Consider the following 22,327-nt stretch of genomic DNA (forward strand, 5'->3'; position numbering starts at 1 on the left):
GATGTAATTTGTCAAAATAGTATTTGTACCATGGCCTCATTTATTATTTTTATGAATTTATTTAATACATATATCCATTGTGTCTTGTTACAACAGCCTGTTATTATCTTTGTGAGGGAGCCACATCTTTATGTTTATGATGTTAAAGTTGCTTGCAGTTAGGGTATGTCCATTGCATGTGCAGTCCTGCACACATTATATTGAGTTTCCAGTGTGTGTATGAATATGTGTGTAAATACTGTACTTATTGAATCTAAGATGAGATTTTCTTCCTGAAAAACCTGAACTAACTAACTAGATGGCTTACCGAACCCGAAGGTTCATCACCAAATTAACCAAAGCCCTCCGCCGAACCCTGTCCTGGGCCAACAAAATCCAGTTTCCTTCAACTCCTATCTCCCATAGATCCCGCCTGAGATTATCCTCCCACCTACGTCTAGGTCTCCCCAGTGGTCTCTTCCCTTCAGGTTTCCCAACCAGTACCCGGTGCACACCTCCTGTCCCATCCATGCGCGCTACATGCCCAGCCCATCTCATTCTTCTCGACTTAATCACCTTGACAATACTGGGGGAAAAACCTGAAGTAATTTTAAATATAGATGGTAAAAAAGGTCACTATAATATTTTTCATTCTCACTTGCATTGTGCAGTCATGGTTTTAAGTAAGATCGAGCAGGATGGGCAAATATGACTATTTCCTTTCTCACGGTGATGCATCAAATTCACTCAGTACCAGTATTATGAAATCTTGACCAAACTGATTGCATATAGCATGCAGCATTGTAATATGCAGATAGACATCTGCATATTACAGCGCTGAAATTACTAAGAGATTTCATTTAATTTTTTTGTTGTAGGATCTGCACTAAAGGTCATCAGCATTAATTTAATTTTAGTTTATATTGGTTGAATATGGTCCCTGCTTTACATGAGCTTAAATTAAACTTCAGCATTCTCAAAACAGCTTATCACACAGAAAATTTTTACATAAAACACAGACCTTATTAATATCTACAACTTTAATTCCAAACATTTTTCAGTACAGTATTTATGAGGAAAAATAATTGGCTGTACAGTATTATGTATTGTAGCGCTGCATTAATGTTTGTCGCTATTAAATCCTGAATTAAGTTCCATTACTAATTTCATTCATGATCGAGTTCAACACTGCCATCTAGGTAGGGAAATTTGGTGTCTTGGAAAGTCATGGTGAGGTTTTGAAGTGTTGCCATTTCATTACTGCAAATACAACAAACATGAATGAAACAGAACTCAAAGAAGTAACTCTCATATTGTTTCAGGTTACATGAATGTTATTGCAAACACTGAAGAAAGATGGCCATTGGAATAGATATAATTTTTCTGAATATCTCATCAGTGATTTCCTGAAGTTAATGTGTGAATTTACCCATGAGATGGGTCCTTCTTTTTCTTTATGGAACCAATTGTGACACCACACAATTACTTAAGTATGTTAGAAAATGTTGCAATACCCCAAATTGAAAGCGGTGCAATATTTCAACAGGAGGGCATCACACTCCAGTAAGTCAGCTCCTTGAAGCACATTTTCCAGGAACATGAGTACAAAGACGAGGTTGGAAACATTGGTTGTCTCACTTCCTAAACCTTGCTCCACTTGGCTTTTACCTTTGGAGCTACATGAAACAAGTGATGTACAGTATCACAGTCAGTGATCTGAAGCACTAGAAGCAACAAATCATAGATGCTGTTTAGTCACTCACTCCAGATGTTTTATTCATATGTGGCAAGAATTGGAGCATTAATTTCATGTGTGCAGAGCAACAGATGATGCTTACATCGAACTTCAGAGTACAGAGGTAAAACTATGAGAGTTCCTCCTTCATTTGTGGTTTCATGTTTCTAGCACGAGTGGTTAGGAAGTAGCATTGCTTCAAAACCCCAACATAATTTTTGTAACACTACATTTGAGTATATAATAGATTTGTATCAGAAATAAATCAGTATCAAGATTCTCATTTATGTAAAACTGCAAGAAGAAATCATTTCTGGCTAGATTCAGTTAGAATAAATAGCTTTATAACAGATTATGGTTGTTGGTCATTGCCAAATCCTAAAGCAACTTTCATTATTAATTGTAATCAAAGTCTATCAGGGTTTTAAATACAATATTCACAAGCTAACATCCTGGAGTTGCTGTCTGAATGGGGAAAATAGATATGTATTGGCAGTTATGAAAAATCAAAACAATATAGCATTTGGACAATTAATGTACTCAAAATTGTAATACAACTTTCCTTGTTTGTTAGCAAAATTGAGGCAAATTATCGAAGGATGAAAACAAAAATGATGACACAAACCTAGAATATGTACCAATATCATACAATAGTTCTGAATAATATAAATTTTAAAGTGGTGGCAGTAATTAATGCAGAACAAACCTAGAATTGTGCACATGCTTTTAAATACAGTATAGCCAAGGCAAATGTTCAGAAGTGTTATTAAAGGTAAAGTTGTCCCTGAGTCCAAGTATCACACCATGAAGATATATGGGAAGTGGAGGTAAAGCTCCACACATTCTTAACCTTGGCAGTAAATGGAAGTGAGTGCATCAGGTCCACAGGCCAGCTGCTTTACACCCAGGAGTGACCACCTTAAGTAAAAGTAATTTTTTCCATTAATTGGAGTTTGAAGCCCTGTTACTTTATATACTAGGTGAACACAAAAGAATTTTACACTTTAAAAATTATACAAAAAATTGACAGTGGAACCATGGTTCCGGAGAATTTGACGTAAATACGTCTGTACAGAAAGGAAGTTTATATATTGGCTTTATTCTAAATATTTCCTTTATACATGCTTACAATTGAGTAAAGTTTGATTAAGACTTTGCTTATTTAACTTGAATTAGTTATGCTTAAGATGGGTCTGTGGTAGCTGAATGTAATGTAAAGTAATGTAATGAAATGTAAGGTAATGAAATGTTTTATAGGTAACAACAATGCCGAGTAAACAGATGACGTTTTCTAGGTAACAATAATGACGAGTAAACAGATGACATTTCCTAGGTAACAACAATGCTGAGTAATGTAATGTAACGTTTCCTAGGAAACAACAATGCTGAGTAAACAGATGACGTTTCCTAGGTAACAATAATGCCGAGTAAACAATTGACATTTCCTAGGTAACCAGGTTACACTTTTTCGTTCCCCTTTTTTGCCGAATGACCCTTCCTTATAGATGTATTTATGTCAAAATAAATGCATCATATGTAGAACTTCACACCTACTCTGGGTGATAGAAAAAAACTGAAAATTTTGTACACACCTCACAGAGACTTGGTATGTCCTCTGCAAGTCACACAGCAGATGTTGAGATGATAAATCCAACTTGTCCCAAATTTTGTGCAAATTGTCCCTAATGATGGAAGATACGCCAGTTTTGATTTGCTTCCTCAACTCTGGCAGATTGGAGTGAATGCATACTCAGCTGGGTGGTTCCATGTAAAATTGTATGTGAAATGCATGATCCACAGCACTCTTAGCTAAATGCAGAACACACCAACTCCTCTGGTGCGGGGTAGCCATTTTCATAACTAGTAGCATCTAGCAGAGGCACACAACAATCACTCAGGTCATTTGAAAAAAACTTCATGAGTTTTTTCTATCGACTGGTGTGGGTATTAAGTTCAAAGTATGCTACATTTGTTTTCTGTCATTTTGCAAGTGTAAAGTTCTTTTGTGCTCACCCTGAATATAGTTGGACTGTTCAGGAGAAACCAATGGGCTGAGACAAAATTATTAGGGCAAGCTGCCTCGTCACTGAAACAAAATGTGAACCAGAGTATGTAGACATTTGTAATCTTACTATGTTGTATTTCATTTCTTGCATTCTGTTCCCATATTTCCTCAGATTTAAATAATGATACAGAATACTAAACTGAACTGAAGTTAATGTCTTAATACAGCAATAATACATAAAATAAACAAACAGAACTACCAAAATCTAGTACAATTTATCATACTGTATCACACAAATATTTACAGTCTTGTTTTAAGAAGAGATCCAATAGCTTCAGTCTGTGATTCATTTTGGCAGTCTTCATTTTTTCATGCAGCCATCAGAATTTAAGAATATACACATCACACATTCATACTATATGTATCCAAAATTGTATAAAAACAGTGTGTAAAATTAACCAAATTATTTGTCACTGTCAGTTAATAAACACAATATACTGATATACTGCAGGTCATGTAGTGATTAAAAATGTCTCAATCAGTTACCAAACATGCACACCTTTATGCATAAATGTGACTATCTTGTAGACTTAATAAAACTAGTCTATGTTCTTGAAAAACAAGTCCACTCTTGTACATATTTTTTATTTACAATGAACACTAATTCCCTGCATAAATGGTATACACCACAGTTCAATTCTTTATGCTGCATGTAACTTTAAGCCTTAAGTTCATAAAATGTTTCATGTATGGTGGTTCATATCATGGAGATCCAGATATATTGTACCATCACAGGGGAAGCATGTGGTGGTGGTGAGGCATAGAAATGGCCATCATGTGTTCAGGATATACCTGGACTTGGGTAAGAGGTAGTGCAGTCTGCATTCTTGATTCAGAGGTCATGGACTGATGATGGGTTTGGTGAGCTGGATGTGGCTGTTGAGACTGATGAGGATATGGTGCCATTAAGCTCATACAATTTACATTTGGATTTGCATTGTTTGCCAGACATGCCACAGGAATGACTTGAGAAGGTGCAGATTGCTGTGATTGTGGTGTGTCACAACTAACACTTCCTCTTCCATCTTCTTGTGGAACATCATCTTGCTGTTGTGATGGAATTAACCCTTGATGTTGTCCTTCCTGGTTTTGTAAAACTACCCGAGATGCTCCAATTCCACTGCTACCACGAGGATCAGTTTTGTGTCTTCGTCGTGTGTGTTTCAGCCAGTTTGGATAGTTGGTAAAAGTGCGTTCACAAAACTTACAAGCATATGGGCGTTCCCCTGTGTGGATGTTGTAATGTTGCTGCAAAAATGGAATTGAAATTTTAAGTTGAATAATACAAATACCTGCATCTCATTACATCTGTTTTGTAATTTTTTTGGAAAATTACATTATAATCTGATATCACAGTGAAACATCTTACACTCTGCTTATTGGGATGTTTCTACATTTATATAGCTGGCCCAAGTTCTGTTTACCAGTGGGAGAAAGTGGAAGATTGGAGGTTATTTACCTACCCAGTACAGCTGTGGTAATAAGAAATTTATGCTACTGCAGATGAAGAGGCATAACATATGTCAGCATTTCCATTAATCAGCTTCTTCAATATAACTTTTACCACCAGTGTTAATGTGAGTACATGATGCTTGATTATAAATAATACTGTACATATAATCATATAAATATTATTCTATCATCTTACCTCTTAATACAACAGGCAGACACAAACCAACAGCAATGGTCTCAGGCTCAAATGACAAATCATTCATTGGTTTATCAATAAATACAATTTATGTGGCTCTGAAGAAAAAAATTCCTCAATGATATTTCTTAAATTAGACAATGACTGCTTTCTTACACATCCTTTCCTATTCAAAAACATCCTCTTATTTGACACTATATAGTCTCGAGCTGCTGAAAAAGATGATTGAAGACTATCATGAAACTGCTGAAGTAGGAATTTCTTATGGCTCATGTTAGTCAATTTCAAGAGAATGTGTGGGAATGAGGCATGTCTAAGCCAAATATGTACCGCAACTTTTGATAGCAGCAGAATGAAAAAGTACATTTTTGTGTCTTCTGGCTTGCTTAAATGAGTAGAAACCAAGGAAAGCTTCTTTAAAAATAATAACCAAATTGATACTGTTTTTTTCAATTATGACATAATTAAGACTATCAATGGGTAAATATGATTATTCAACAATTAGTTTATCCATCATGTCACAAAATACCTTGAGTTTTGTGGTACTGAGGAAGCCCTTATTACAATATGTGCAGACATATGGTCGTGCCTCAGCATGAACCATGGCATGTACTTTTAAGCAACGCTCTGTTTTGTACATCTTTAAGCATACTGTGCACTGGAATGGGCGTTTCTCGCTGTGAAAACTGTAGTGACGGTTTAAATGCGACTTTTCTGCAAAACTGTAACCATATAAAAACAAGAATATTTAGCAGTATGAATTCATATAAAATGCTAACTTTGCCACATTTTTATTACACTATATCAAAACTTAAGTTTGCCTGAATTTATTTACCATTTGCCACACTTCTCACAGGCAAATGGTCGTTCACCTGTATGATGCTTCACATGCTGTTGCATATTCACTTTCTGTGTAAATGTCTTGCCACATACATCACACATGAATCGCCGACCCAATTTGTGTACATTCTGATGTGCTGTAAGACCTCCTCGTGTATGAAGACTGGAAAAATAATAACATGTTGTTTGTTTTTTTGGGTTTACAGAATTTTCAAACTAGTAAGCTGTCATTATTCTACAGTAATGATAAATTTAACAATATTTTAATCATACCACAGCATAGGAAAACACAAAGTCAGATACTGATTACCACAGTGAAGAGATTAAAAACAAAAATGGTTTTTTGAGTGATAAAATGTATAACCCATTATTAGCTTTTTTATTTTCTCTCAAATTTATGTACATCATATTAAAGAAAATTTGTAATTTTTCTTCAAATTCACATTGAGAAGCATCTTTTGTATAACAGTACTTACACTTTGCCACACTCTCCACATGGATACTCTAGCTTCTCATCAGTCTTATGCTTCTTAAGGTGAATATTGAGTCCAGGCCGGGTCACAAAACCTTTACCACACTCCTCACAAATGAAGGGTTTCACTGCTGTATGTTTTGCTAGGATATGTACATGAAGCATGCTTCGCAGACTGAAGCCCTTCTGACAGTACTCACATCTGTAACAGATTCAACATTTCTTATCATTTATATTTCTTCTATATGGTTGCTTTTAAAAAAGTGTTGCATCAGACTTCACAGTAAGAAAGCTCAGAAGTACACTACTTAATACTGTTGCAACCAATTCCTTTCTTAAAATGAAGAACAGCAACTTAGCACCTGAAATTCTTGTCTCATTTCAGGCAATTTCAATCCCAGACAAGACTGCCTTTCCATGATTTTCTTCAGTTTTTCCTGGTTTATAGTAAGTTTCTTCACTTCTCAATTAAATTCATTCTCATTTTTTACAATGTTAAAAGTAACCCAGTAGCTTTCATATATATTTATTTCAATGCAGTAGTTAGAAATGCTTCATGTTTCTTTTGTGCAAGAAGAAAGATTTTTTGTAGGATTTGAGGTTTTCATTGTGATGAGTCTGAAGATTGGCTGTCTTCTGTGTTGTTGTGCTGTGCAGTCTGGTAGAAGTGCCTCCATCATCAGGCAGCAATGACCTCTGAAACGTCAGTAAACTTCTACCAGACTACACGGCACAACAACCCAGAAGACTGCAATCTTCAGAAAGATTTCTTGTTATTACTATTAAACAACAGATTGTTTTTTCTGCTCCTAAAATTAATAACAGCCTGAACAACTACCTAAGAATAATTTGCTGTATGTGTGCATGCATGCACATAAGTACAAATAACATAAATGAAGTCTGAACTTGAAGTTAAGTACATTTAATTTATCATAGAAATACATAAAATTCCAAATTTGTTTTGTTCTGAAATGGGATTTTGATTCTTTTCATTTATACTAATGTGTAACATCAAAATAAGCTAATAATTTTATGACTGATGTTAATGGTGAAAGGTAAATCTCTGATTAATAGAGCAACTATGCTCTAAAATGTAGTAAACTACATTAGTTTAGCCTAAAGAATAACTGACAAGACTGATGGTGTGATATGAAATCCCAAACTTAAAAATGCTAATTTAATTAATGCATATTTAAAGGAAATTTATAGATAACAGTGTTGTCTAGACAAACACTGAGTTGTAATCTATTAAATTCTACATCTGGGTGAAGTGAAAATGAAGGAAAGAATCCATCCTTCTGTCTAAGATAACTGCTTTTATTTTTATATAATAAGAATAATCTCACTATACAGCCCATAAATCTTGTTTCTTTTGGTGTTATAAAAACAAAGTCCACAAGATAAAAATACACTAACTTTCTGAAACCTCTTTTTAAAACACTCCTACACAAAGACTTTAATGTTGAATCTTGCTGTATGGAGGTTTCTTTATGTTCGGGCTTCATAAGTTCAAATATTTCAAATATGCACTTTTAATATAAGGTAATCACCTATATCTGCCTTCAGTGACATGCCGATAACAGTGTGATCTGAAAGTGGAATACTTCTCCATAGTCTTGTTGCAATAAGAACATGTGTATATAGGTTTCTTGTCATATGAGCTACGATAATGCCTGTCAAACTGCGATTTGAATGGAAAAATTTGTTCACACTGGTTACACTTAATACCCCAATGTGTCTTCCATTCTTCTTTTGCATTTTTATCTGCCTCATCATCAAATTCTTCATCCTCTTCTTCTTCCTCTTCATCCCTGAGACCTACAAAAGTAAAACAGTTCTTTGTTGGTGTTACTTCATATTCATGCACTCAGTTACAAGGAATTGGACATGGCAGCCATATATGCCACATTTTATATAAATACAAATCAATAAAAACATGAAATTATACATTATTTATATAGCATAGCCATAATCTAAGTGTCTGAAGTGATTAAGATAACAATGTCTCATGCCGAGACATAGCGTTTGATCACAAATACATCAACATAATATTAAAGAAATGAGCAAAGGGTGATCTAGAAGTCACACAACCCACATAAATTGACATGTATCTTTGCGCTCACTGCAGCATTTCAGCTCTGAATGAACCGTTATAAAACATGCTGACAGTGTGCTTCTCATGCATGGCAGCATGCATCTTTTCATTTTGTTTCTGAGCCAGAAATATTGTTTTGTTTCATCCCAGTACATACAGTGTGTACATTTAGTTCTAAAAACTTGTAAAAAAATACATACAAAGAGATATTTGATGATCATGGTGGACACAGATCTCTCAAAATAATAATTCATTTACAGAACGATTCCTGTATCATACTTACGAGTAGCATGACAGCAATGAGTTATCACACCATTATATTCAAAATGCAACAGGGCCGTGAAATTACTCAATCTTTATATATTTACGCTATTTTCATTTCCATGATATTACACACCACACCCAGCTTTTACAGAATACAGAGGTGCACTGTGGATGATTTATGACATTGAGTAACTCATGTTCTACTGTTTTGATGAAAGGGAATGTATTGATATAAGCAGAAGCATACCTTAACAAAAATTGTTCTACTGCAGACAAAATTACAAATGACTCATGACAGAACTTATACCAGGTACTGTAAGTTCATGTATAGTTAGGGCATTATAAGCATGAGCATTTTCACATTTCAATCAAAAGTAATAGTGAAGGTTTCTCATGGTCATTTTTATAAAATATTTTAAATGCTGACAACAGCCATACATATTTCTGGTTAACACATAAGAAACAGGCCATGGCTTCCATCATTAATACTGATATCAACAGAAACATCTGCCTAACACCTGATACTCCATACAATTCAGATATAAACCAGTTCTCAACAATAAAAATGTGGTCACTGTAAAAAAGGCATTCTTCCTCTTTGACATTTAACTCACCACTAAATAAGAACATCAGCTTCTGAAGGTGATGTGCATTATCTCATGCATGAGGAGGAAGATTCCATCCATAGATGTCAAGTCTGTAATTACAGAGATGAGGAGAACTGTAGTTAAAAATTAACATATTTCATGTGGGTTGTATTACTTTTGGATCATCCTGTAGAAAATGGACTTTTCTTCCTTATCTGCCAATGGATTATGTGGTGGCATGCTATAAGACCTGGATGTACACACACACACAAGCAGCTTGTTTTTCACAACAAATTGTGTACTAAGATTTCTGAGAATCATGAATATAATCTCATCAGTATTTGTCATCCACTTTTCTCTCTCTCCCCCTTTGACAGAAATGTACTAGTAGTTGACTGTATTGAAATGTCTGCTGCTGAAGGTATCTGTCTCCATTAATTCTACAGTTTCCCTTGCATATATATATTCAGTATTACCATTCCAGTCTGTGGTCAAGTAAAGACTGAAATATTATCTTAAAACAGTGATTCCCAAAAGGTTTGTGATAATGGCTGATGCATTATACCAGTATTATGTTAGACATTATCCAGTGTCAGATATATTTGATATACATGGTATTTTGTAAATTGGTTCTGCTTCCATCCTCAAGTGATTGATTGTAATTATACTTTATTTGTTATAACTTTTCATTATGTACATGAAATAAAGGCATATAGGGCTGACCATGTCTATCTGTATGATTCAACTCAACAACTAGACAGATTTTGACAAAATTTTGTACAGATATGCCAACGTAGGCTACCATAAAATCACATTTTTAAACTTCCTACAATTTATAATACCAACATTGTAGACACAAACTTGTGAGGTGATATTGACAATAATACCAATTATTATAGGCTCATACAAAGGTGCACGGTAATAATCTTCAAAAAATACATATAGTAAAATTCTGACTTCATTGTATGGCCACTGACATACAAGCCCAATATGCTACCACAGAGCTAACATGCACTGTGTCATGTTCTTATTGATTTACCTGAAATGGACATTAAGAACATATGATTTTTACACTTATAAATTAAAGTTGTCTAAGTAATATAACTGACACTAGCTTTTATTAATAGTTGTTCTTTAAAATGACAGGTTAAGAGACATTTCAACATATATTGTAGGCTATACATTACATTTATTGATCAGCAGTTGGTAGTACAAAGCCAAGGCCCTCTGAATCTATGCTCTTCTCTTAAAAATCAGTTTCCAATAAACAAATCAGTGGAGAAGACAGAAAACATTTAATTTGCATTTTAATGATAATAGTAGAATGTATGTACATTAGATTTCAATCTGTTCATTTCTTTTGTAAATAAGAAGATAGGTAGGTAACAGTTAATGAATAAATTTTATGTTTATGAGACACGCTTGTTTTTACACTGCCTGTGACCTGTTGCTATGCTTGTAAACAATACTAAAGTCAAGTATGGTATAGTATTTTTTTTTTTCCCATCAGCAAGAAGCACTCAGAATTCAAAATTTGCAAAGAATGTGTCTGGAATTGCTGTGTATTCTGGTATTTTATACCTTTCCAGTCTTGTTTCCTTTAATATTTGTCTTGATACCTGGGATATTTTCAATACTAGGCTATTACACTAACCAGTTTACATTCTCTTTTCATAATCATTAATATAATTAATTAATATATGTAACACAACTGTGCAGATTTGAGAGTGGGGAGAACTGTTTTAAAAAGTACACTTTTCCCACAAGAATTTCCACACTTTATAAATTTCAGGAGAAAATTAATTTTTCAAATGCCCTCACGCATTATATTTTCTAATCTTCCTACTGTTACCTTTAAAAACATTCAGTTCATCAATCTCATCAGGGTCAATTTTTTCTAATTCCTCAGGATCCACTTCAACATCTTCCAGCCTTTCTTCTTTCACTTCATCTTCACTTTCCTCTTCAGAACTGGGAGGAGGGCGTGGTATATTTCGGCGGGAACGTCTTCTTCGTCTTACTACTACTGACTGCTGATGTGAAGTTTTCTTGGGCTCCAGCATTTTTCTTCTTCTTATATGTCGCATGGGTCGTTCATTGACGTTACCACGCTTTGACTCTCTTAAAGGTGGTAATGGAAGTAGCTCTGAAACATAAAATATCTATGTATCCTGCACAATTCCTCTTTCTCTCACATAATCAGTTTGTCTAGTTTGAAGGATTTTTAATCCAACGATATATAGTACCTGGGATGAGGATTTCATTTTGTAATCTCTGCTTATGAATGTGGTGGATATGTTTTCAATAAATAGTCACAGACTGTCAACAAGCAGTCACCTACAGCCTGCAAGGTTGTGCAGGGAGCAAACCATACACAAGATTGGAAAGGTGTCTCTTTGGCATACACTGAAATTCCAAAGGTGTTCTGCACACCATAATACAGGTGGTGATGTTACAAGGTTGGTATGTTACCCCTCTGAGGAACTGAGCACTTAGATTAATAACAAATGCAATCAAGGGAGCTGTGGACTCTTACTTGAACAAATATAATACATGTAGCAGAGGTATATAGGGTCAGTGTTGTGATGTTATCAGTCACTTGTCAGCCAACAATGTCCTCATACCATTGTAACATGAATCAGTAATGACAGCTTAAATTGCTGCAGCAATGTATTCCAACAACTGCCTTGTTCCCTACTGTTGTCACAATGTGTTCCAACAGACATCAGTTCCCATTGTTGCAACAGTATGTTCCTACAATGACCCAGATCACGAAGGTTGCGTAGTTCCAAGGAAAACCGTGACACAGGCATAAGGTGTTTTTCACTCACACTAAGTTAGTTAATCCACAGAGAAAAGTAATAATGGCAAACATGTTATGTAGGTTTAAGTAATACATAATTTGAAAGAAATTTATGATTAAAATTATATATAACTTAAGAAAAACAGTTTAACCCTTTGAAGCATTAAGATAGCCCAAATATTTTAAAATTCAGTTCTTAACTCAAAACACATCTCCAACACAAAAAACAATAGGTTAACACTGTTTATAGAAACAATCACTGTTTATTCTGAGAATCACATGAAACCCATAAATATACTCAAAAATAACATCTTTAATACAGACATACTGCACTTCATAACTGTGTACATAATGAACTCATTTCTTGCACTCACCAGGTATACTCTGATGATCATCATCAGTACTATTTACTTTAGTATCAACATGATTATCACCATCCAATTCTAGAGTGACATCTAGAGGAAGATCCATTAGTTCATCTTTAATCTCAACATCATCGGGGTCATTTTTTACATGAACTCCATCTTCATTCTTTAGTGGAACCTTTCATAATGAAACAAAATGCTCATTATTATGTTACCTATTCACTGTGATTCTAAGTAACAACAATGTTAATAGTGTTAACCACACACACACCGATGGTCCTGAAGACACACTGGAGCTCTTCATTTGAATAAGGAGCTCCAAGGTATGTTGTACTCGATTGGCTCTCTCCGCAAATCTATGATAGTCCTCTAATCGTGAACGACAAGACCTGCAGACCTTTTTCGGCAACATATCATCTTTAGAGACCTGAAATACACAAATAAAAATAGTTCTATCTTACACAGTTTTCAATATGAAGCATGTCACTTGTTTCTGACAAAATTCATGTAAGGTCAGTTTTGTAAATTTGATGCAATATCTAATTACAAATTTACGTTAAACTCTGGGATGGAAACTTTATTCAGTATCTACAAGGAATTGTAAATCGCACAAGTCTACAAGCACAGAGCATAGGTAAAACTTTCTCACTTCTATTCTTAAACACTGTATAATTTTCTCTTCAAGACACAAATTAACGCCTTCGGAACTATATATAATAACACCATTTTTCGCTTCTACAGCACAAAGCCGACAATAATCCGCAAAAGACCTTTCACACGGAGCCATTTTCTCTTACAGCTTGACCTCAGCGACACCTGTAATCAAGTCAGAGAACTACTACAAACATTACAGAATCATGTAGATGTATGTGGCTGTAGTATGGTTTTCTATGTTGTTTGTAGGGTATAGTGGTGCTTGTAGTTGGTTATGAATGTAGTCGGCACACGATAACAAACACTTCTCATTTTATAAATAAAGGTTTGTGTAATATACTTCAATCATTAAATTTTAGTTCCTTAGCCAAAAATTGGGAGTGATGGTATAAAATAGCTTACCAGTACTTCATATATATTAAATTTCAACTGATCTAGCTTTATGTGTTAACGCTACATAGTCTGAGCTACTGAAAAAGCGTCGTTAAATAAACTGTAAATAAAACAAACTTTGTATGAATGACATTGCCAGACTCGAAGTTAGGGTAATAACAGAGCAGAAGTAGACAGTTTTGACATCAGAGGCACAGGGCAACATAATCGAAATAGTGAATGTTAACTGTTAATTTTATCAAGACATACAACCAAGACCGCCGCCAGGGTTTCAACCTTGCGCAGGCCCCTCCCACAGTTGATTATTTAATAGATAAAAACAGTATGCTAGTTATGTAATTTAGTTAATTAAGAAAATTAATGTTGTGCAAGAGTATGAATGCACTTTCTGCATTTGTAATCTTGTTTTCATTTTCAGCCTTCCATTTACGATATTATACCTCACTTTTTTCTGCCGTGATTGCACGTCAACTCAAATATTTTTTTATTCTCCGAAGCAAACTGCGAAATATTTCTGTGTTCAGTCTGTTGGGAAAAGTTTTCCTCCCTTTCGCAAGTACCACGCTGGGAAGGCGTATGGGAAAAGCTTGGCAATAGTAGTAGACGAGTGATTCGTTACACGCTCAGGCCGCATTACCAGGAAGACCCACGTAACCATTTAACGAGAGTTACGGATTGCCAACATAGTCTGTGCACTGAAGCTAGAGGACAAAATTAGATGCCGTTGTGGTATGCCATCTAGTAGCAACTTCTGAAACCAATGCTTCATTAGTATAAAGTTTGTCCATCAGGCTGCACCACGTAACTATATCGGTAGACCGCGGTGAGATTTCATGTTCTCACGGCGACGAATATGAAGATGTTGCACCGCCTACTTTGGCAGGAATTTGTCGATGTTTTGGAGGTGCTTACTGCCTCCATTATCACCCTGATGCTGGAGGCCGTAAGTACTTCTGAAACGTCGATCAGTATTTACCACACTTCACGTCACAGCATCCCAGAAGACAGCCATCTTGAATCTAAACATCTGTCGGTTGTGGCCTTCTAGGTTTTGACGCCTTTCGGTCTTGTAGTGGCTACCAGCATTTCAGAGGAACGTGTCGCTTCCATCTTCAGGGGTTATCCTAGGTTGTAACGCCGTATGACCTTGTAGGTGGTCGCCAGCGTTATAGAGGAATGTACTGCTTGTTAGGTCATTTGCTTTTTGAAGTATAGCACCGAGCAGTTTAGCTCGATTGATAACGATTGTTACATATTCGGGAAATACCACGTAAGTATTTATTAATGACAACTTCTATTCTATCTGGAATTTTCGTATTACTTTCATTCTCTCTAGGCAAATGGTGGGACCACGAATTGCCTACAGTTACTTCTTTTTACTCAGTTCTCTGCATTTTTCATAGCCATCCAGTCATCTCATTGGAATCTATGTAACATGTGTAATTGATACAGTGTCGTTAACAAACCAACTAAACGCGCAGCATGCCATAGAATGCCTCATCATAAAACGCTAGGGAATATCGTAAATCTGCATGTCTGTTAGTAGGATACGAATAGAGGTTTGACGCTTTTTTTTTCTTTCTTTCTTTTTTTTGACTGTACTTGAAACGATTAAGGTCAATTTATCATTGTTCTTTCTTCAAATGCTCTACATGTTTAAGGATTTAAACCGAAGTGTAATATTTGAAGCGAACATCATTTCATATCAGCAAACTGGGAAAAAGAAAATGTATTTTTGAAAATATATCCTGTAATGTGTTATAGTAGTTATTTATAATACCTGCTGCCGACTCCATGTAGGTGAAATCATCAAAATCACAAATTTTTCCTATAAATTGTTTTATATGGAAACGTTTTTTGTATCGTCGTATATAACCGTGTGTGTGGTGTGCGTTCCCCATATTAGCTTCTGAATCAATTAATGGATTTTCACGAAACTTGGTATGAGCATTGTGCTATTGTAGGCTACTCCACTTCGTACTTGTTACCCCTAAACCTTGGTAATGCCGATATGGCGGCGGTGCGAAATTCTGTAGATTCCTGACATTTATGGTGGTGATCGACCTCGTTCATGTCTGAGGCTAACTCCACAAGGGGGCCCAGCAACTTGGTTTGTCTCTTCACTGGCCCCTTTGCACCTGAAGACGAAAGCAGAATCCAGCTTTCGAAGCGTTGTAATTTTATCGTTTTATAATTAAGACGGCGGACAAAATGCAAAGAACAATTTTGCACAGTTTGTTACTGGTCTTCGAAGCATGATCTAAGTTAACGAATCCTTTATAGATGACATTCTTGCGGTGAGATCTCTGACTAGAATCTGTCTTCGCCTCAGGAATCATGACGTAGTTCCTTCTCCATGTGCATAAGGACAATTTTGCATTTTATTGTATTCATGTGGAGTTTCGACCGAGGATATCTGAGGACAGGTGCTGATGAAAATATCTGGATCCAAAAGAGAGAAAACAACGAAAGTTTTAGAGTTTTGCATAACGACGACTTTTTGATGATAACGTTGGCTTGCGGTCTTGAACGTGGGTATTGTTCCCTTGAATTTAAGGATCGTGGGTTCGAATACTACTCAAGGCACGGATGTTTATCTTCGACTTTCTGTGTTGTGTTGTAATGTGTATGCAGAGGCCTCGAAATGGACTAACCTCCGTCCAAAGAGGCCTGTCAGATGTCGAAAAAGTACGGTTTAAAAACCTCGCCTGCATGATGCGGCCTGTATATGCCAAATATGTAGGGCCACTTGGAAATAAAAGAAAGGACTTAATAATTTGTATGCTCTACTGGTTCACTGGTCGCAGGCTTGAACAAGTGCTGTGGTTCACGACTTTGTTCAGCATCATTCATCATTCGGCTTATCATACTGTAAAATTCATCAACAAGTATGGTACTCGAACATCCAGTGTTCGGTTGCGACTTTACGCGCTGCTATTTTCACCTTCTTGAGTCGCTGAAGGAAGCGTTATGAGGTCGGGAGTTAAAGAAGGTTAAAAATAAAAACATTCTGATCTGATACCATCAGGAAATTTGCAGAAGCTGTAATAATTAGATCCCACTTACTGGTACCTGCACCTTGTCGTGGTGGTGGGGCTTGAGTACCTCAGTGACCCCGAGAGCTACTGGTGGGCCTCCCTAGCCAGATTGGTCGAGGGGGAGAGGTCAGACTAAGACAGGCACCCTGGTCCTCCAGGTTGGGGGTTGGTCGCAAGGCTAACAACCTTGCACCGTAAAAAGGAAGATGTTTCGAAACCTCAATCAAAGCCTCGGACAGACGGACCTAACAGAGGACCGAATAGAAGAGGTGAATTGAGGAGGCCATGGACCGAATACGGACCGGAGAGCCATAGAAGAAGAAGTAATATTTAGGTGAAGAGAGACTGGATGAGCTATTTTAAGATGTCCATGTAAACTCATTCATTTTGGTGGACCCTTTAAAGAATACATGACTAGCTTCTAATCCTTATGGTACACTATTGTTTGTGCAGAATGCAACATTTCTTTTTTTCTCGCCCGCAGAATCATGTCTCCTTCAAGAACTTTTTTCTGTGAGTTGGACCAGTCCGTCCCTGCTTTGATACCAAGAAGCATGATTGGAATCATCTACCGTTGATGTTGCAATTTGTCCAGGTACGATTAGTTGCGCATGGCATTAGCTTGACTTTGTATTATAATTTATTCGACGTGGGTGGGAATTGAGAAAATGCTCGTGGTTGTAGTAATAAACCAAACTATAGACAGACCGCTGTATGGCAACTTTGTTGGAGCTGCACGGACGAGAGCTATGCCCTCAGGCGGAGGCAACTCGGTTCTGCCATAACATATAATTTGTGTGTCAACAGAGTATAATAAGCTAGTTTTGTTTGTCCTGCAATGAACAGCGGGGTATTAAAAGCACTGTTAATTCCAGCTTACGAAGGGAGGGTTGACTGTATGTTAGTTGATACTCAGCATGTCACAATAAGAAAACAAATACTGCTGTTTGCCCACTAGCAACACTGAACAAATATCAAACTTGAGAAGAATACTAGTTAATAACAACTAGCTTCTGGACTCTCATAATATTTATAAAAAATTGATTATAGCTTTTACGGTATCACAGACTTCTGTTCCGTGATGAATAAAATTAAACTTGACGAAAGAACGAGAATTTGAAATATAGGCTACGTAGTCCCAAATCTCCCTAAATATCTGTTGGTTCATACCCCCACATGCGTTATTACATTATTATTATAGATCAATTTACTCAGTCATGTGCAATGGCAATGTTACCTGGCTTCAGTATAAAACATATTTTGCGTTCTTGGAGGGTCTGTTACGCTTCGCATTCACAACCTAAAAGAGAAGTGCTGCAATTAATGTAAGGAAGACGATGGGGAATGCAGACAGAAAATTGTGTATCGACATAATTTTTGTTTTACTATAATTATTTTGTCTGTATTAAATAATGTTACATCAAAATCTCCCATTTCTTTCGGAGGTATAGCCGAATTTTGAAATGGATAAACAAATTCGGGGAAAAAGCCGGATTTAAATTTAGAAACTACGTACTTTGTTGAATTTCGTACAGGAATAATTTTGTACCATTCGTTTATAACGTTTACGAGGATGTAAAGTATATTAACGTCGAAGGAAAGCCGAAAACATGATTTTCTTTTTCTGTTTTATTTATTCGCAGTCTTTTCATGTTTCATCCATATTTTGAATTTCCTTTTACTATAGACCTGGTATTCGTTCCAGAATTCGAAACTATTCAAAAAAAAACTTCCTCTTTTTAAAACTGGTGGAAACTGCTGTTTATTTATTGTCGCAACATGTGTGTCGTGTTCTATTTATCTCTTGACTATTTTGTTGTATTATTATTTTTGTTATTTTCTTATGCTGTGTATATAATTGTTCATCTGGCTGTTGACGTAACACACTCAAAATAAAGAATGGACTCTAGCGGAGTGATACGGAAATTAAGAAAAGTCCAAGCCGATAATTGTAATGCCTGGACTGAGACACGAAAGCGCAACGCTGATTGGCCTTTGTCTTCAAATCAATATACACAAGGGCACAACAATTCAGGTTTGTTCAAATGGAGATGTAGGTCTGTTTTAAATGTTATAATACCCAGACAGAAGCACGTACTTTTTTTTCCATGTATTCTAATGCTTACGTATTCAGCTTTAAATGATATTTATAAAAATATAGCATCAGCTTCAGTCGTGAGCATATTAGAAAGTTTCTGGTATTGTACCAGAATATTCTCAATCTCTTAAAGCCTTGCATACCGTGCAGCGTATTTATAAAAAAATCATGCATACAAAGAAAACTATTTAGACTTTGAAAAGACACTTAGTGCCAAACGAGTTTCGACCTCAAGAGGTCATCATCAGTGATAATAAAATTAATTCATATTAAATCATATAATTTGCCAGTGATGATGACCTCTTGGGGTAGAAACGCGTTTGGCACTAAGTATCTTTTCAAAGTGTAAATAGTTTTCTTTGTATGCATGATTTTATATATTCTCAGTGTGCGCATGAAAATAAATCCATTTGTTTCTGAGTATTGTATTATCTTATAATCGATGCAGCTATGATCTCCAAATAAATCTTACGTTTCTTAGAATTGAAGTCTTTTTGCTGCACATTGTAACCGGTGTAGAAATACACAAACAACGTAGATATGATAATGCGCTTATTTTACGTGTTCAACTCACGAATATATATAGTGTTTAGCAATCAGACTGTTATATGTCTTCCAAAAACGCCATCCATGATCACTTCTGGCAGGCCGTGTAATGGGTTTTGGTACTTCATAACCACAAAACATGGTTATGGAGGGAGTCTAGTTGGGTGATGACTTACAAGGTACGCAAGTGTGATCAATAAAGATAAAGGTAAACATACTACGCTGCCTGGCTGCTTGAGAAACAATGAAATGTTGTCGAGTTGAAAGGTTGGTCCCGCCCACCCTCTGGCCGGCGTGGCGTCATCTCGTTTAAAATGCAAAGACCCAGAGACGACTGCCAAGGAATGCTGTTCAATAAGGCGTACCAACTGTTGCATGCATGAACACCAGAGTGCTTACTGCACCTGCGGCAGGGAGGGGGGGGTACTCCCCTCCTCCAATGTTTGTATTTTCATCCTGTGCTCATAAGCATAATTCATTCGCCCAATGTGTATTGTAGTGGATCATGCAATTGGCTTCAGGTAATTTGTTCCCCCGAAACGTTTCTTATTTTAATGTACAAAACGTATTGACGAAGACAGCAGGGTCTGGTTCCGTTAGTTTGGAGCAAAACGTTCATCGATTTTAATTTTAAACGCTTCGAAGATCACAACCGTTCTGCATCTTGTTACTTAAATGTCGGATTGTGCCTTTAGACCTGTTATTATTACTGCCATGCGTCGTGTTATTAATATTTATTATTTTTTGCTTTTTGTGATTTCTGAGGCAAGTGACTCCGACCAACTGCCGGAGTATGTAAAGGAAAATGTCGTCTGTGAAATACAAAATTGTGAGAAAATGCATTTTGCGTAATGATTACATAAGTAGAACATTCCGGTATGACTTATCTTGTAAGTTATGTGGCAAACTTATCATGCTGTAAGGTCCTGCGTGCTACTAAAGTTTTGAAATATAATATGATTTGCTTAAAAATCTGAATATATGTAGGGATTATTGAACAGGGGACCGAAGTTATTCAAATCGTAAGATTTCTAATAATATCTGCCGTTTCGTCATGGAATTGATACACAATGTTAACTGTAGATGTATGACCGTTTATATTGTAAAACGCATATCGAAAATTAATAATTAAAAACAATTTATACCGTTCAAGCTGATTGGAGAGTTGATACTGGGTGGATTATAAATGTTGGATCTGGAAGACAAAGGAAAATGGAGCCATCGTTATTATAGAATTCAGTGAAGTTTACGTTCAAGAGAGGAAAACTAAAACTCGGAAATTCTGACGGAGAGTCATCCTGAAACAAATTGCAACATTATGAAGTTGTTAATTTTCAAATTTCTGTGTACCGAGGCCATTTTTGCACATAGCTTTTAAGCCAGTACTAATACATATTCGAGATAAAAAAATTTGTCTGGGAGGGGAGTAAAATCTTAATTAACAAATTCTAAATTGTATAGGCTAGATTAAAAAAACTGGTTCACGGGTGTTGGATCGTGACCCCCACCTCGTTTAAATACTCTTCCATCTGATATTCGCAAAAAAAATGGATGTTGGATTGTGAATAAACTGTAATTTGTATCCTGCTAATTTGATAGGAATTCTGACTAACGTGAAAATAAGTTTTATTTCAACGTTCATGAAATGTGGGAAGTAGATCCATTAATTTCAACTTGAAACTTTTATGTATTTCTGTAGAGAAGTTGATTGTTTATTTGCGCCCAATTTCAAAGTATCTAAACATGGCTTTCGTGAGGAGTTGGGCCTATAGCTTTTCTCATGCAAGTATTTTCTTTCTTCATTCTTAGAGACATTAATAACAAGTAGTGCAAATATGTTTCGGAATTCGTACACAAATATTTATACCAATTATTTGGTTCTAAACATAATTCGTTTAGATAAATAATGCGAGAAATTATGCTTGTTTTAAGTAACTAGTTTTTACACCATCCTTTTCGAACCCAGAGATTTATTCTTTATGAACACATAACCTATAGCACAAAGAGCAAGAAATATATTAATTAAATATAAATCGCGGTCCGCCATGACCTAGAAGTCACTCTAATGTGACTCCGTCTTTGAATGAAAGACATGGATACTGATGTAAGTCAGTCTTTGAAAGGTTTTTGTTAGAACGTTATTCACCTCCATAGCGGTTTCTTACTATCGAAACCGCGGACCATTACAGAGTAGCACAAAAACAAAAGTCTGCCGCCGTGATAACCTGAAATCTCACATTTAATACCCGCCCTTTTCCATATGCCTTGATGTTTTTCGTGAGGCTATGAAGAGCTGATCACAATGGTCGCGCGGCTCAACTACTTTAACAATCAGCAACACTGTATTTTTATTGATGAATTTTTTATGTGATTCTCAATGTCATTATCATCATTATCAAACCGTCAAGAAGTTAGGTCATGTTGACCCGTTCCAGCCTCGTAGTCTAAATGTCTCTTCTGCGGTCTTCCAGGGTTTCTTCGTGCACATGGTGTGTAGTTCTTTTTAATGATTTGGGAAGTCTGTCTCTCTGTGTTCTGTTAACATATGAAGCCAGTTGTTTTTATATTTCAAAATATTTTCTAAAACGGGTTCTGTTTTTAACTATTTAATAATGTCTTCGTTCCTTTTATAGTCCATCCAAGAGTACTTTGCAGTGCGTCTCATAAATTTCATCTCAGCAGCTGTAATTCTGTTTCTGTCCTTCTTTTTTCAATGTCCAGTTATCACTGCCATATAAAATTGTG

General features: G+C 36.0%; 3 protein-coding genes across 8 annotated transcripts in view; 2 read left to right on the forward strand and 1 right to left on the reverse strand.

Moving 5' to 3' along the window:
• Positions 1-11,102, forward strand: part of LOC110839654 (uncharacterized) — a 31,482-nt gene extending 20,380 nt beyond the window's left edge. For 2 of the 6 annotated variants that reach the window (XM_022084039.2, XM_022084040.2), the window contains exon 15: positions 1,302-4,342. The gene's annotated coding sequence lies outside the window, so the exon portion shown is untranslated. Of the gene's footprint in view, positions 1-1,301; positions 4,343-4,727; positions 5,085-5,183; positions 5,357-7,124 lie in introns of those variants that run through there. The other 4 variants (XR_015537909.1, XR_002546567.2, XR_015537908.1 and 1 more) reach the window with 4 other exon arrangements.
• LOC110839655 (uncharacterized) lies at positions 3,814-13,665 on the reverse strand. Its single transcript, XM_022084043.2, has 9 exons — positions 13,503-13,665; positions 13,125-13,280; positions 12,863-13,031; positions 11,538-11,831; positions 8,290-8,557; positions 6,744-6,941; positions 6,263-6,430; positions 5,957-6,149; positions 3,814-5,027 (listed from the first exon to the last, which is right to left on the reverse strand). Exons 1-9 carry the CDS (start codon positions 13,638-13,640, stop codon positions 4,509-4,511), a joined length of 2,103 nt encoding a protein of 700 aa, XP_021939735.1. The 5' UTR covers positions 13,641-13,665; the 3' UTR covers positions 3,814-4,508.
• Positions 13,666-13,728: 63 nt separating this feature from the next.
• LOC110839656 (frizzled-4) overlaps positions 13,729-22,327 on the forward strand; it is a 48,316-nt gene continuing 39,717 nt past the window's right edge. Inside the window, exons 1-2 of the mRNA XM_087358899.1 lie at positions 13,729-13,832; positions 17,423-17,533. Coding sequence (XP_087215025.1) covers positions 17,516-17,533 — 18 coding nt within the window. The 5' untranslated portion in view covers positions 13,729-13,832; positions 17,423-17,515. The remainder of the gene's footprint in view (positions 13,833-17,422; positions 17,534-22,327) is intronic.

Source organism: Zootermopsis nevadensis, unplaced genomic scaffold, assembly GCF_977971745.1.
Source record: "Zootermopsis nevadensis isolate Lab colony 2312 unplaced genomic scaffold, Znev_1.0 Znev_ptg000030l, whole genome shotgun sequence".
NCBI lineage: Eukaryota > Metazoa > Arthropoda > Insecta > Blattodea > Termopsidae > Zootermopsis > Zootermopsis nevadensis.